The sequence below is a fragment of the Mastigoproctus giganteus genome, chromosome 5 (genome assembly GCF_048544385.1).
Source record: "Mastigoproctus giganteus isolate SK-2022 chromosome 5, ASM4854438v1, whole genome shotgun sequence".
Lineage (NCBI taxonomy): Eukaryota > Metazoa > Arthropoda > Arachnida > Uropygi > Thelyphonidae > Mastigoproctus > Mastigoproctus giganteus.
The window spans coordinates 105,102,727-105,120,440 of NC_143579.1; the positions used below are offsets into that span (position 1 = coordinate 105,102,727).

General features: G+C 39.3%; 1 protein-coding gene across 1 annotated transcript in view; it reads right to left on the minus strand.

Annotated features, from left to right (window-relative positions):
- Window positions 1–5,571, minus strand: part of LOC150085607 (post-GPI attachment to proteins factor 2-like) — a 173,487-nt gene extending 167,916 nt beyond the window's left edge. Inside the window, exon 1 of the mRNA XM_090374614.1 lies at window positions 5,410–5,571. Coding sequence (XP_090230740.1) covers window positions 5,410–5,571 — 162 coding nt within the window. The remainder of the gene's footprint in view (window positions 1–5,409) is intronic.
- Between the last annotated feature and the right edge of the window lie 12,143 nt (window positions 5,572–17,714).

Below are 17,714 nucleotides of genomic sequence, written 5' to 3' on the forward strand. Positions count from 1 at the left end.
AGGTTTAATTTCCTTTTTATTTATTTTTTTTTATTTATTATTTAGTTATTTATTTATTTTTTTTTTTTTTTGTTTTTATCATTGTTTTGTTCGGATTTTTTTTTTTTTTTTTTTTTTTTGGCTGGTGCAGCATAAGCCATAGGCTTTCTTGCACCATGCGGCCGTTACTAATACTAATACTAATACTAAGTTGCTACAATGGATAAAAGGATGGTTAAGTGCGAGAAGACAGAGGGTGGTAATCAATGGGTGCTGCTCTTCTTGGACTAATGTTATTAGTGGAGTCCCACAGGGTTCGGTGTTAGGTCCACTGTTGTTTTGTATATTTATCAATGATATTGATGAAGGTATATCAGGCTTAATGTCGAAGTTTGCAGATGATACAAAGGTTGGCAGGGTTGTTAATGACAGTAATGGCAGTCTGCTACTGCAACAGGATCTAGATAATTTGGGCAGATGGGCTAAGAAGTGGCAACTGAAGTTTAACCTTGACAAATGCAAAGTACTGCATATGGGTAGAAATAACCCCAGAGAAACGTACCAACTGTGTGGTACTACACTTAAGGTGGTAGAAAATGAAAACGACCTGGGAGTAATTGTGCAGTCAGATATGAAGTTCTCTGAGCAATGGAGACAGGCTGCCAGGGCAGGTCATGGGGTTTTGTCAATGATATATAGGAATTTTGCTAGCAGGGAAAAGGAGGTGATTATCCCTCTGTATAAGGCAATGGACAGGCCATGCCTTGAGTACTGCGTACAGGTCTAGAGACCTAATTTTAGGAAGGATGTAGATTTACTTGAGCGGGTACAGAGAAGGGCAACAAGATTGGTGAGGGGAATGAAGGGATCCTCTTACCAAGAGAGGCTTAAGTTCTGCAAATTGCAGTGGCTGGAGACTAGGCACCTGCGCGGTGATCTGATTGAGGTATATAAGGCCTTGAATGGATTGAGCACGCTGAATTCTGATAGGATCCTTCCACTTGTTCAGATTACGAAGGGGGCATAAATTCAAATTAAGAAAAGACAGATGTAGAATAGATGTGCGGAAATTTGCCTTTAGCCAGCGGGTGGTTAATTGCTGGAACAAACTTCCATCTGTCGTTGTGGAAGTTGATAGGTTGAATAAATTTAAGGAGGAACTGAACAGGCATTTGGAGGGAATGGTGTGATTTTTTTTTTTTTTTTTGGCTGATGCTGCATAAGCTCATACATTTGCTTTCTTGCATCACATGCCACTACTACTACTACTACATCCATTTAGGCCTACATCTTGAAGAGTATTTTTATTTAATTGGAACAAAAAGCCTAGTAGTTTCCAAGATTACTTCCTTCAATGCTTCCCATTTAGAATTTGCTGTTGGTAACATCATCAGTTAGTCCGACTGTATAGAATTTTAAAATTGCTTGAGACCACTGTAGTTTACCTTTATGAAAGCAAAAACCCTTCCATTTAACCCTGATGGTAGTTACATCTTTGAGTAAATCTAACATCAGTACACTGTGATCAGTGCCACCTTGTGGTTCCTTTATTTGCAAATTCTTAATGCATGAATAATCACAGATGATAACCAGATCAGACTATTACTTCCTCTGGTTGCCTCTCAAACATGATGCTATAAGAAACAATCATCCAATAAATCCACAAAAGCCTTGCTAGTGTGTGTGTGAGTGACCAACCCACAAGTTCCAGTCAATAGATGGGAAGTTAAAATCTCCCATTATAAGACATTCTGATTTACTGGCCCAATCTATTTATCTGTATGGTTGTTCACTGTATTCATCAAAGTCATTAGGCCGATAACTCACTCCTACCCTCATTTTTGCAATCCCAGTCCTTACATCATACCAAACTGACTCAACCTTGCACTGTCCACCAATGTCAATTAGATTCTCATATTTTTTTTTTTTTTTTTTATGAAACCCCCAAACACGAAAGGTATCAAAACCTATAGTACTTAGTACTGTGCATGGATTGAGAGAGAAGTATGGGGGGGAGGGGGGGGGGTGCCGGAAACTGTGCTCTAGAGACTAAACATGGGTTTCACCACTTCAAGCCTCCAATAAGCAAAGTGGTGGTATTTCACTGGTTGATGAAAGTCATCTACCACCTACACATATGACATGATGTCAGCGATCAGAGAAAGGCTAATTTGTAATCCTTGTTCTGAATCGTTATACATGTGAACAAGGACGTGATAAAGATTTTGTAACATGATACTCAATTATTAAAATTATTTATCTTGGTGTATAAATGGTCAGAATAGTTTATTTCTTCAAGAACTAATGCATTTGTTCCACTGTGCAAGTTCTAAATTGACACATTTTCTGGACAATAAAATGTAATGGACCATAAAATGCACTCACATTTTAACAAGCAAATTTTGGGAAAACTATTTCATTGCATATATTTGAAATACAGATTGATAAGGGGCTTACACTAAACAAAATATCACTGTAGATCACAGCTTTTCTTTTCACAAAGTTCACCATTGCTACTGTCAGGAATGCCATTACTACGTTACCATCTGAACTTACTCTTTCTTCAAGAATGTATCTTTTGTGTTACCAAGAGCACTGCTGATTCCATGATACTTGAAAGTTTCGGCTACTCTCATCTTTCACCAACTCCCATGAATTTTTCATCTATTTGCATGCCACCCATGAGTCTTTATTTGTCCTGCTGCTGTCAAATCTGATTTGGCCCACTCCTCATGCATGAATGCTGCAAGAGATTTACTAAATGAAATGTCCAACAGCTGTAGATGGCTAAAGCCTCCTGGACTTACAGTTAACTGCATATTTAATTCCATAGGTATTCTTTTTTTTCTTCCTCCCCTAGTGATCTGAACTGGTCAGACACTATGAACTAGCAATTTCAGTGTGAACATTTTGACCATACTTTCTCTAGCTGTGACTAGAGAAAGTACGGGTATTATAACAATTTTTTATAATATTATAAAATCATCACTATTTGCACCTAGTATACCTTTGAACCACAGGACATAGTGAATTTTATGACACATTTTCCAAGGTGGGAAAAAAGGTCACCTTATGGTCTGCAAAATGTAGTGTGTATATCTATATATATATAAACTATTATTAATTTAACTATTTGGAACCCTACTTGGAAATGGGTAAGATTTTTGTACAATAATGGTGAATTAGAATATGTCTGCCCAAAGCAAATGCTAATGGTGGAATAAGAAGCTCATCAGTTTTTAACTCTGAAGAAGGTATTATTATTTTTGGGAGGGGGGAAGAATAACAATTTTAAATGCACAGTTCTGATCCAGCACATCACAGGAAGAGTTAAAGGAAAGAGAAAAATTCTGTGACGTTTAAGAAAGCATTGTGAATTAACTCAAGATGTATGGGATTCTGCAATATTTTTACCAGTGCGACCCAATTTACGTTGCAAGTGCAAGAGTTTGATATCGAAGTGTGCTACATACCAGGGGGCTACAGTATATTTTATTTTGAATAGAGACTGCAGGCACTTCAACAGATGCAGTGCAAAGGTATTTGCTAATGTCATTGAAGAGGCCCTAAAGGTTTGGAGAACTGGTGGGTGGGGAAGGAGGTAATGCAGATATACATTTTACTGATGACATGGATCAAAATTAACCATTATGCACATCTGATGAATTTTTGTGCAAGGCAGTATTAGGAGTGGTAAATGATGCAAGAAAACTAGCTTATAAAGCAGCATCAGTAAAAAAAAAAAAAACCTTCCCATGTCAATCCATTCCCTCCAATAGTTTGTAGTTCTTCCTTGAATTTATTCACACAATCCATTTCCACAACAGATGGAAGTTTGTTCCAACAGCCAACCACCCTGCTGGCTTAAGGCAAATTGCCACACAACACCTACCCTGCAAGATCCTTTCTCATTTTGAATTTATGCTCAATCATGTGTGTGTGTGTGTGTGGTCTGAGCAAAAGGTAGAATGCCATCAGCACTGGGCTCAATCCATTCAAAGCCTTAAACACTTCAATCAAATCACCTCACAGGTGTGCCTAGCCTACAGATGCTGCATTTGCAGAATTGAAGCCTTTCTTGGTAAGACCATCCTTTCGTTTCTCTCACCAATCTCGTTGACGTTCCTTACACCTGTTCCACCAGATCTACATCCATCCTAAAATGAAGCCTCCAGCCTTATAGTTTCAGCCTAACCATTAGAATGTACAATGGCATAATCACTTCCTTCTCCCTGCTAGAAAAATTCCTGCATATCACTGACAAAATCCCATGAGCAACCTGTCTGTACTGCTCGGAGAACTATATATCTTACTGCACAATTACTCTCAGGTCTTTTTCATTTTCTACTACCCTGAATGTGGTGCCACACAGTTGACACATTAATCTGGGAATATTGCTACCCATATGCAGTACCTGGAATCTGTAAAATAAGTCAATAAATCACCTGACAATGGAAGAATGTGTGGGGGTTACAGTGTCAATTAAAATAAAATAGAAAAAGCTGGGGCAACAAACTTAAAACTTTAGGGGTTGTGTTAGGATAGCAAACAATAGAAAAAGCTCCAAGTGTAAATTCCTTTTAAAACAAAATAAAAATACAGAAATTTTTCTATTACAAAAAAAGTACTATCTATGGGGCGTTGACATTTAAGAACTCTTCCTAATTCTACCAATACATTTTACTAGCTGCATTTACTAGTATAATCCATAAAAGAAATAAACTGAATAATGTCAAAAACATTTAAAATTCATATATTCACAGAAAGAATTTTTCAATTATTTTAACTGAGACCCGCACTGCATCTAGTATGGTATTTAAATAAAGAGCCTTTTTTTTATTAAATCTGTTTATTATATAGTATTCACTAACTGAAAACTAGGTGCATTTTTTTAAGCCCAACAAAGCCATGAGATTTTATGACACTGGTCCTAGTCATGTTAGTCGTATCTTAAGGTTTAAAACAGTAATATAAAATGAAATCACTCAATCTAAATTGAAACGCATGGAACGGGTAACCCCTTCCAAAATGGCATTGACATGCTTTCGTTAGTGTTAATTAGGGTGTTTAGTTAAGGGGGGGGGGGGATAAAACGCCATATTTTAAAACAGCTGCCTGAGCGAACTATGAATTTGGGTCATGCTCACGGATATTAGGCTTATTGATTATATTTAGGCCTAATGAAATGAAGACTTTTAGGAAAACATACAATTCGATTCAAATATACTTATTAACTAATAAGTATATTTTAAAACAGTGACGGGGGAATAATCCACATTAAAACTAACACTAACCATAGCAGGTTTGGCATGTCAATCACTGACATTTTGAAGGAGGTACCCGTCACTAAATTTTAACCAAACATTTAACCAGTTTCCAATTTTTGATAATGTTATTTTTCATAGTATTGTATTAAATAAAATAACTTACCTTACAAATTGTAGTGTTGACAATTTTAAAGTTAAATAACATCGACGTCACAAAACAGAAAACCATGGATGTTAAAGGTAATGCAACTGTTACTAAGGATAATTTCTTTACACTCAGACGAAATAAAGGTTTGTCCAGGCCAACTGGATTATCGTCGTTCATTTTATATATATACATACATATATATATAGAGATACATATTATTTTATATTCTAGGTAAATCTTAAAAAAAGGCATCAAGCCTAAACGCCAGAGTTAAGGTGACTTGCATTACCGCTTTTAAAATGCATATACATAAAACTTTTCATAAATTGCCTAGTCACTCTGAAACTTTAACTTACAATCAAAATTATAGCACAAAATTACAGAACGTATGAAACACTGTCCGTACAAATATCTGTAATATATGTACTGCAGTATTTCTCCTATCATGTAAAGGTTTACTGTCATATAACTCAATTGTATTGCACTGCTTCAAAATCATGAATGGCAAATATGAAGCATATTTATATTTCTATTGAAATATTGGTCTAATGAATACTGATTACTCGAAAATGTCAATGTTTCGTTCAGTAACAAAAGCCAAATATCAATTACAGCAGCCTTTTATGCCTAGCAGTGGATCCATCAATGCATGACGGTCACTAATTAAAAACTTATTTTTATTTTATTATTATTTTAGAACTCCAGCATATACAGAATTCCTTTTGTCTTCACAACTGACATACACGTATATCACCGTTTGATGTCATTAAACTACAAATGAAACAGATTTTTGCTTATTCTTATTCCAAAACATCCTGATTACTTTGGTAACCTACACACAACACAAAAAATGTATTCAGTCTCCCAACCCATCCTCCTAGGAGTGAAAATGCATCGCAGTCCACTACACATACCACTATATATACGAAATAAAAAGAAACCACAAATTCTACCCAAAGCACTCATAGCACTTCATAAATAAATCAAGCAAAGAAAACAAAATCCGACTTTGTTCGTATTTTCAACATTGAGCTGCCATAGAAAGAACAACCTGAGAAATCATTAATCTACAAACCAGTGCATGAACAAGGCATTTTAATGTTTCGCCCAAATAAGCCAGGTAGAAAAACTTTTTTTATTAGATCAATAAAAAACTTGTGTATAATTCTTTTAAAAAAGAAATTTAAAGAACCTGTTGTTTTCATCATTATGGTTTGCATGTAACTGTTAATAATAAATTGCATACTGATTAATAGCTGTTCTAAGAAATACACTATCCTATATACTGTACGCCGTACTGTTATACACGCAGTACTTTGGTATCCTCTCTGCAGGCTGTTATTATTTTGATAACGTATTTCACATTTCAGTGATTTATAACATATAACACAGTGTATATTACTTCGAAGAATTACGTATGTTCTGTTGTCGATATACCTGTGTTCTGGAGGAAAAAATTCAGGGAGACAAAACCATGAAAATACTACTCAGACAATTGAATCATTCAAGTTGCGATTTCCGCTGAGTATGGGCTTAGCACACCCAGGGCACTGACTGAACAGGAAGTCATCATTTCTCTCTCTCTCTCTCTCTCTCTCTCTCTCTCTCTCTCTCTCTCTCTCTCTCTCTCTCTCTCTCTCTCTCTCTCGGGGTAACCAGAAACTTGTTTCACTGGTGCAACAAAAGCCATAGGTGTTTAAAGCCTTAAACACCTATGAAGCTCCAGTAATAACATACTACTTTGGGTTCATAGATTGGAATAACACCGAGCTAGAGTATGTCATGCGAAAGACAACGACAATGATGACCAAGAGCCGACAACACCAACTAGAGACCCGAACACAGAAGCTGTACTGGGACCGTGTCATAATAACGGATAAGACCATCCGGCACAACAGACCAGATATAACCCTTGTGGACAAGATGAAAAAGGTTACCTACTTGATTGAAATATTGGTGCACAACACTAGCAATGTCCCGAAAACCTATGAGGAAAAACTTAGGAAGTACATGAACTTGAGACAGGTGGTCAAGAAGATGTGGCATATGCAAGAAGCAATGACTATCCCGATCATCGTGCCAACCATTGGTTTGGTGCCAAAGACCCTACATAGCAGCCAAGCAGCAAACGGTCTCCCACAGAACACCTACAAGAACTCCAGAAAGTTGCAATCCTGAACACCTGTAGGATAGTCAGAGATTTTTTTACCAACAGTAACATCAAACATTACAACCATCCTGTGTACTTGGTAGCAGTACCCACCACAGAGTGGAATCCCCCAATCAGGTAGAAATAATATTAGAGCAACAATAAAAATAATAATAAACCGAAACTACCAGTTGCAGACTAGTAAAGATATCGAAGCCATGGCAAAGGGAGCGGCCTACAAATACTTGGGGATGATGCAGGCTTACCAATTAGAGCACAAGGAAATTAAGGCCTGTCTGACCGAAAAATACCATCAGAGACTCAGAAGTCTGCTTAAAGAATAGCTCAACGGACGAAACGCATTTAAAGCCATAAAGATCTATACGCCTATGCAGTACCAGTGTAATATACTCGTTCGGGGTCATAGATTGGACTAAAAGCGAGCTGCAGGATATTATGAGAAATACAAGGACAATGATGACCAAGAGCCGCCAACACTACATGAAGTGAGCAGTGGAAACACTGACAATTGCCCGGAAAGAAGGAGGAAGGAGCCTGATAGATTTCATTAAGCAATAGAAGACAACGTTTGCTAACTTGAAGGATTACTTCCAGAAACACGCAGCAGCACTCCACCAGGTCATAAGGAAGATAGACGAACGGTATACCCCATTCAACCTAAGCAAGGAGTACCCTACCAACCAAGAGGCCCGAACGAAATTAGAAAGGTGGGCAGAGGAGACACTCCAGGGCAGACACTACAATAATCTCCATCAAGATCACATAGATAAAATTGCTTCCACTGCATGTCTCACAAGCGGGACACTCTTCCCAGAGATTGAAGGATTCATGATCGCTATCCAAGACCAGGTAATGAACACCAGGAACTATAGAAAATACATCGCCAAGGAGCCCGTGGTGTCCGATGACACATGTCGACGATGCCACCTGGCCTCTGAAACGACCCAACACATCACCGCGGGATGCAATGTGATCACCCAGACACTCATAGACATGACCAAGTAACGTAACCAGGATAATACCTCAGAAGCTAGTAAGGAAATACCACTTGATCAAAGAAAGTGTACCGTGCTACAAGTATGAACCCCAGGCAGTACTGGAGACCCAAACCCCCACGATGTACTGGCACCGCGCCATAATAACGGATAGGACAATCCCACACAACAGGTCGGACATAACCCTTATGGACAAAAAGGAAAAGGCTACCTATCTGATTGACCTAACGGTACCCAACCTGTAGAAAACCCATGGGGAAAAAACCAGAAACTATACGTACCTAAGACAGGAGATCAAATAGATGAGGTGTATGCAACAAGTAACGACCATCCCGATCATCCTCTCATCCACAGGTATGATGCCAAAGACCCTACATAATAGCCTAACAGCAATAGGTCTCTCATAGCGAACACCTACAAGGAACGCCAGAAAGTCGCAATCCTGAACACCTGTTGGACAGTCAGAGAGTTTCTTAACCAACAATAACACCAAACGAAACAACCTCCCTGTGTACATGGTAGCAATACCAGTCACGATGTGGAACCCCCCGATCAGGGAGAAATGATATCAGAGCAATAATAATAATAATAATAATAATAATAATAATAATAATCAGACCACTTGGAGAGACAAAACATAATGGCCGAACAGCAGACAGGATGCAAGGAGCAATTAACCATATATGCCGCGGTTATGGAGCAAGACTACAAGAAGCGCCGCAACATGCACACAGCCTATATCGATTAATGCAAAGCCTTCGACTCCGTGCTTCATAGCTGGCTAATACAGGCGCTGGACATCTACAATCTTATACTGATAAACTACTTAGGAGAAACGATGGTGAAATGTAGTACCACCATTAATTCGAAAACATCACAACCAAGCCAATCCCCATCAGGAGAGGAATCTTTCAGGGAGATGCCCTGAGCCCATTGTGGTTAGTGGCACCTAGCCAGTGTTTAGTTTGTGCTCTTCCAAATCAGATTATTATGGCGATTTTAAACAATCCACCTTTGGATATTTATGTGGATGTTGTTCATAAACAGTCGGTGAGTAATAAGATATGATTTCTGTGTGTTTTCGAGAGGGGATTGCTTAGATATCAGACTTTGAAGATATCTTAAGCTTAGAAATATTTTCTAGACATTTTTTCCATAGACTCCCATTATAAAGCAAAATGCCTTCGCCTAACTGGTTGCCTCTAACATGTGTTATCGTAAGGTTTCATTAATTTTGTGAAGAAGGCCAAGATGGCGGTGATGTAGATATGTTTTGAAGTGAAAATTACATAGTTACTGCAAGGAGATATATTTCTTTTAGTGCCACCTGTGCGACTGATTTGTTGGACTTAAAAGCATTGAATATAAACATTGGGTTTTTCCAACTGACCCCATAGACGGTACCCCATCGGTACGCTCTGTGGGGTCAGTTTCCATGTGGATATCGGTGTATATACTAAATATGACTGAATATAGAGATTTTGATTTTTGGGCCTGGGGGGTTGGAGAGTGTATAACTCCTCTCCTATTGGTCCTAAGGACTTAATATTTGGCCAGTGAAGTTATTGGACTTCCAATAACACAATCTTATTGGACTATGATAACTTACTTAATGTTGGAAACATTAACTCCGAATTATGTTTCCAACTCTGTTGGAAACATTTCAGTCCGATGATAACTTATCAGAAGTTAACTTCGTTAACTTCTGATAACGAAGAGCAAACGCAAAGCTTGGGAGCATTTGGTCAGTACTACCGGAAATACTGATCCCTGGGGAGTGGAGTACAGAGTCACCACAAATAAGCTCCCCAGAGGAGAGGTTATTACTATTATACGGACGCCACAGGGAATTCTAACTACTACATGGGACCAATCAATTCATAACGTATTAGATGCAATCTTCCAAGAACCAGCCATACCGACTCTACCAGAGCAGCTCCAAATCTGCCCTGATAATAACACATATATGACAGAACAACAAGAACCAGCCTTTACCTTGGAGGAACTACAACAGGCCACCAACGTAATTAGAAACAGGAAATGCCCTGGCCCACATCTATTTGAAGCCAGAAATCATCAAAAAAGTAGTAGAAACTAGACTGAATCTCCTCCTAACCTTATTTAATATCTGTCTAAAAACAGGGACCTTTCCAACTGAATGGAAGACAACGAATATAAAACAACTTATCCTGAAAAATCCTACCAAGCCCCACGACGTACCAGATTCATATCGCCCAATAGCTTTGTTACCAGTTCTCTTTGAAGAACTACTGCATAAAAGGATTAGCCACCACTATGAAGAAGCAATCTAACTACGCCAACTCAATTTGGGTTCAAACCTGGATGTTCTACCATCGAAGATCTGAGAAATCTCCTGGATTCTGCATCCACTTGCGATAATAAGTACTTCCTTGTCATAACTATTGATTTCACCGGGGCGTTTGACACCATCTGGTAGCCGAGCAGCCTGGCCCGGCTAAGATGCTCCCACATCCCAGTTAACCTGTAACTAACAATCAAGTCCAGCTAACCTCGCGCAGAGAAAAATAAATGTCGTCGCACCGTACAAAAATCTGACCAGACTGGTTCGCGGGGACTACCCCCAGGGTTCTGTTCTGGGGCTGCTCCTGTGGAACATGATTTTAGATGAGTTCCTAGCTATGGATCTTGGTGACGTCAGCTCCCCGGGTTTTGCTGATGATTTAATTTTGACGATCGCTGCAGACAGCAGGGCCCAGCTCGAAACCAAGGCAAACCAGGCATTGAGGATCCTACACGACTGGGCACAAACCCACTTCTTAAAAATGTTACCAACCAAGACATCCTCCATTTAACTTAAGGGAAACCTCAACCTACAGAGATCACAATAGATAAAAGTTGATAATTCAAGTATAAAACTGGTAAACCAGTTAAAATATCTTAGCATCTTCTTGGACACTAATCTATCATTTCAACACCATCTGAAGCATATCAGAACAAAGAGTAAGAATTATTCTGCACTGGTTGCCAGAATCACAAGACGGGATTGTGGACTCAATAAGAGAACTCTGTCACTCTATTATAAAACTGCATTAGCATTAGCATTAGCATTAGTAGAGGCATATGATGCAAGAAAGCAAGCTTATGCAGCATCATCCAAAGGGAAAAAAAACGCTCCGATTTCACCCCTCCGTTCGTTCCAAATACCTGTCCAACTCAGCCTTAAATTTATTTAGGCTATCAACTTCCACAACAAAAGATAGAAGTCTGTTCCACCAATCAACTACCCGATGGCTAAAGGCAGACTTCCGCACATTTATCCTACAACTGTCTTTTCTCAATTTGAATTTATGCCCTCTCAGGTGATTATTCTGAGCAAGAGGAAAAGTCGTGTCAGCATTGAGCATGCTCAAACCATTCAAGACTTAAAAATCTCAATCAGATTACCTCGTAGGTGCCAAGACTCCAAACACAATAATATGCAAAACTTAAGCCTTTCTTCGTAAGGCAACCCTTTGTTCCATTCACCAATGTTGTTGCTGTTCTCTGTACTCGTTCCAACAGCTCTACATCCTTCTTAAAATGAGGCGTCCAGACCTGTATACAGTATTCAAGGTGTGGCCTGACCATCGCCTTATACAAGGGGATAATCATCTCCTTGTCTCTGCTAGAAAAATTCTTGTATATCATTGCAAGACACCATGAGCAACTCTTGCAGACCGTCTGCACTGCTCACAAAACTTCCTATCTGCTTGCACAATAGCCCCCAGTCCCTTTCATTCTTTACCACTCTCAGTGTAGTACCACGCAGTTGATACGTTATTCTGGGGTTACTGCTTCCGATATGTAGTACTTTACATTTGTCAATGTTAAAACTTCAGTTGCCACTTCTCAGCCCATCTGACCAACTCTTCTAGATCCTACTGCAGCAGCGTACTGTCATTAGTGTCATTAAAACTTTGCCAACCTTCGTATCGTCTACAAACTTGGACATTAAGACTGACATACCATCATGAATATCATTTATAAATACAGAAAATAACAATGTACCCAACACTGAACCCTGAGGACACCACTAACAATAGTAGTCCACAAAGAGCAGTGTCCATTGATTACCACTCTCTGTCTTCTCCAACTCAACCATCCCTTTATCCATAGCAGTAATTTTCCTCCAATGTCGCACTGCTCTAATTTGTGCAGCCGTTTTCCATGTGCAACAGTATCAAAAGGCTTTCTAAGATCGAAATACGTATATGATATCGAAGTTATTCCCTGCATCCAGTTGCTTTGTGACCAGATCATAGTATCCAATAAAATTGGTCAGACAAGGCTTCCCCTTAACAAAACCATGCTGTGTCCGATCTATAACTGAAGTCTTGTCTAGATGATCCTGCAGTGCTTCTTTAACCAGTGCCTCCATTAATTCTCTCCATTGATATATTCCTACCTGCAATAACTTATGCATCTCCTGTTTGGTTTCGTAAAGCTACAACCGCAGTAAACCGAAGAACGTTGGGCACAATCCAACGGTCGATACTACTCACCATCACCCGTGCCTACCGTACAATCAGTACACACGCCCTCCAGGTCCTTGCTGGTGCCCTCCCTCTGGACCTTGAGATAATTCCCTATGGTATGGCTTATTACATTGCCAAGAGATTGCTCTGCACATTTTTGTATTTCACCATAGACCCAGCAGCGAATCAGAAGGCAGAGGAAACTATACTCCAAAGGCATCTACAGAAGGCATGGCAGGATCAATGGACAGCATTAACAAAAGGCGAAATCACAAAATATTCTTACCCAGTATTGACAGGTATATCCAAAGCCACCAACTTGGTTTCATCCTGGACTATTTACAACTTACCTACTGACTGGTCACAGATCATTCAATGCAAAATTAGATAACTTTGGGATCATCGAGGACCCATGCTGCACATGCGGGGAGGCAGAGACCTGTCACCACCTTATGTTTGACTGCACCCATTATGAGGACCTTCGCTGCCGGTTAATGACAACAATCTCTTACTTCCCATGGAATCTAGAATTACATCTTCTCGACTCACCAGAAGAGTGCAAGGCTTTTAATAAGTATGCACAGGAACTTTTTGCTCACCTCAGGACATTAATTGCCATCCACTCAGACCACTAGCATGTACCTTACTGACGAATGCCATGGAATTGACTATATGACTAAACTGAACGGTAATGGACACACTACCTAGACAAACAGCCCTTACATAAATGACCAACAAAATAAATACTTTTAATGAAAGGCAACTGAAAAATGACATCACCCAACTTGATAACCCTTGACTTGGAACTGTTAACTCACGGACACTGATATGGACTTTTTAAATGCATGCCATGGAACTGACTATATGGCTATACTCTAAACTGACCAGAAATTGACAAACCATTTGGACGAACTGACAAAATAATGATGCTTCCAATGAGAGACACAGGGAATTGAAACCACCTAACTTTAAAACCCTGAACTTAAAATTGCATCCTGAGAATAACAACACCTACCGGATGGATCAATACCGTAAGGCCCCACTGAGTATTGACATATACTACGACCAATTACTGACTTGAAACAATGAGAGTGAAATCAAACTGTTCGCTGACTACCTACCTTTGTTGACCAGGAGCGATCTTTCAAGACTGGATGTGTCGTACTTTAATCGGGAACCAGCACAGTCACTGGAGATGCATCATGGTTGTCTTTGAGAAATGGAAACTTAGACTGTCAACATCTGTGACTTAGTCCTATTAGAGTCAATTAAACTGGACCTGACGTCTCCCAATAATGGCCAATGATAAGGCAAGGAAGACCCAAGAAACACCCGGAGGAGGCAAAATAATATCCAAGCTCAAAAACACCCAGAAGAAACAAAATAACACCAGATGCTAGCCTCCTGAAGGTACTGCTTGTCAGGGATAATGGCTCCATTACCTGACAGTGACTGTTGACATTGGCGACCTGAACGGGGTGCTCTTGCCACTTCACTTTTTATCCCCATCCCTTGGGCAGCCGGGAGGGGACGATTTTCCATCCCCTCCCCTCCCTGCTCCCCTCTTTTCTCCTGGTGGGGCTTGTCCCCACTGACCAGGTTGGGGTTGTCTTCCCTATCATCCCGTGTTTCCATCTGTCTCCCTCCTGCAGACTCTACCCCTACTCTAAGTTGTCTCGCATTTTTTTTACTTTATCTATTTATTTTTATTTTTTATTATATTATTTTTATTATTATTTAATTTTTTTTATTATTATTTAATTTTTTTTATTATTATTTAATTTTTTATTATTGTTTATTTTTTTATATTTTATTTTTTTTTGTTATTGTTTTGTTATTTTTTTATTATTTTATTTATTTATTTTTTTAGGTCCTTGCCTCTGAAATCTTCATAAATTTGGCGACAGGGCGTGCCAGAGTACTTAAGCGATCCCTCTACTCCCTGACCTGCTTCCTCGGGGCTAAGTGTGACAAAAGCGGGGGTACCACTAGGGGCCTAACGGCTAAATAGTCAGAAGAACAACAACATGACGCTACACAGCGCTAACGCACACATTACACTTTTTTAAACCTCTGGCCTTCACAGAGTTCTGTGATACAAAACAGAGTACACAATGAGGAGATGGGGGGAACCCCTGGGGCCCTTAAACATCGAACACTTTACACTTTTACTGCAATACTGTAGTATGTGTTATCCGTGTCAGGCCATTTTGCCACCAAGGAGCAGCTGTCTCCTGAACAGTCGATTCTCGGTGTCCGGGTTGCGGCATGTGGAGCCGGCCCTGTTCCAATAGTCTGTGCGATAGCACAAAGTCCCATCCACCAGTGGGTAGTAGTAGCGGCATGTGATGCAAGAAAGCAAGTGTATGAGCTTATGCAGCATCAGCCAAAAAAATCACACCATTCCCTCCAAATGCCTGTCCAGTTCCTCCTTAAATTTATTCAACCTATCAACTTCCACAACGACAGATGGAAGTTTGTTCCAGCAATTAACCACCCGCAGGCTAAAGGCAAATTTCCGCACATTTATTCTACATCTGTCTTTTCTTAATTTGAATTAATGCCCCCTTAGGTTCATAATCTGAACAAGTGGAAGGATCCCATCAGAATTCAGCGTGTGCCATACCAATGGATGCCAGCAAATTGTGTATTCAGGATTTGCTGGCATCCTGAATTTATGATACTCAGGATTGGTGCCCAATCCTGAGTATCAACAAAAAAAAAAAAATTATATATATAAATAAAATAATAAATAAATTACTTAATTTAAAATATATATGTAAAAAATAAAATAAAATGATAATATTAAAAAGACGAAAATTAAAATAAAACTGCAAATTATGGGTTAAAAAAAACAACTATGGGTGAGAAGAAAAAAAAACAAAAAAAACCCCCAAACAATGGGTACGAGAAAAAAAAAAAAAATTGAGATATTACTGAGTGGCTCTCAGCAATTGGCTTCTTTTTCTAAAGACACTAATGTTGAAAATCATTAAATCTATCTCTATCTGAGACAAACAAGTGAATTCATTGACATTACTTATTAAAACTGTTTGAAACAACAGAGATCATTCTTTAGTATACAGATTACAATCTAATAATACATGTTTCCGATCTTCTTCAATCCGACAGATACAAAAACTATCTGTGGCTATACCCAACTGAAACAGTTTTGCATTTAAGGATCCATGCGGGCCGACCGGGCTAGCCGGGTGGGTAAAGTACCTGCCTGGTAACCCAAAGGTAGCGGGTTCGATTCCCGCCTCGGGCTTGGATCAAAAGTACTGCAAAAACCTTGGGAGGTGCATTATGGTCATAGAAGCCTATTTGCCAACAACTACCAAAAAAAAAAAAAAAAAAGATCCATGCCCTGTCAATATAAAAGAAGCTGTCATAGCTGGGAAAAACCAAACTAATTTTTTGTTTAATGACAAATGCCGAAGGGGGGTTAGAGGGGAACAGGTATCCTGTGTGTTATCAGACACTCAGCCTAAAACACTGATGGATCCAATATCTCTCTATTACAGAAGATTCAGGAGAAGTCCGGTTGGCCTGCCTCCCTAAAATCCACTCATGCACACCTTCTCGATGGTAAGCCCTGTTACGTCACTTAGGTGGCAACGAACGTGTAGAGTGGTTCTCTTCAAGACGCCTGGTCAGCGTGAAGAGGAAAAGACCAAACCCTCCAGCAATGAGAGCACAACAATACAAATGGCCCTCAGTCCCCAGCAGCTTTCACTCTCCCTCTTACGGCAGCGAGAGGTTCAGAGTGGAAGCAGAGGGTGCTAAGAATCTCTGGGTACGACCAGGCTGCCATGCACGGAAATTGAACTTGGCCTGTTATAACGTACGATCACTCATCGGTGAAGACAGGATATTAGAGCTGGAAAAGGAATTAGCAAATGTGAATTGGAATATCATTGGTTTGGCTGAAACAAGAAGAAGAAATGAATCACTTATAAGTTTATCAAGTGGAAATCTGCTGTACACCAATGGAAACAGTGAAAGGAGTGAAGGTGGAGTTGGGTTTCTGGTCCATAAAGATTTTAAAAGCAACATTTTGGAATTCAAAAGTACATCACCAAGGGTGTCAAGACTAATACTCAAGATTTCTAAGAGGTACAAGCTAAAGATTATAATGATTTATGCACCAACATCGAGCCATGATGATGAAGAGGTTGAAGAATTGTACACCGAAATTGAGAGTCTTCTAGATGAGCAGAAAACCCACTACACTATTATTATGGGGGACTTCAATGCTAAGGTTGGAAAAAGGCAAAACAGCACAGAAAGAGGAACTATAGGAAATTTTGGAATTGGTGAAAGAAATAAAAGAGGTGAAAGACTTGTGGAATTTGCAGAATCTCAAGGACTGTCAGTAATGAACACTTTTTTCAAGAAAAGGGTGAACAGAAAGTGGACATGGAAGAGTCCAAATGGATTAACAACTAATGAAATCGACTTCATCCTCACTAACAGAAGATATATTGTGAATGATGTTACCGTCCTGAATAAGGTAAATATTGGAAGTGATCACAGAATGGTAAGATGTACACTTGATATAGATGTAGGAAAGGAAAGGAAAAAACTGACTCGAGTAAATAATACAAAGGTCTTTGAAATAACAGAGGAGGAGAAAAAGCAGTATGTACTGGAACT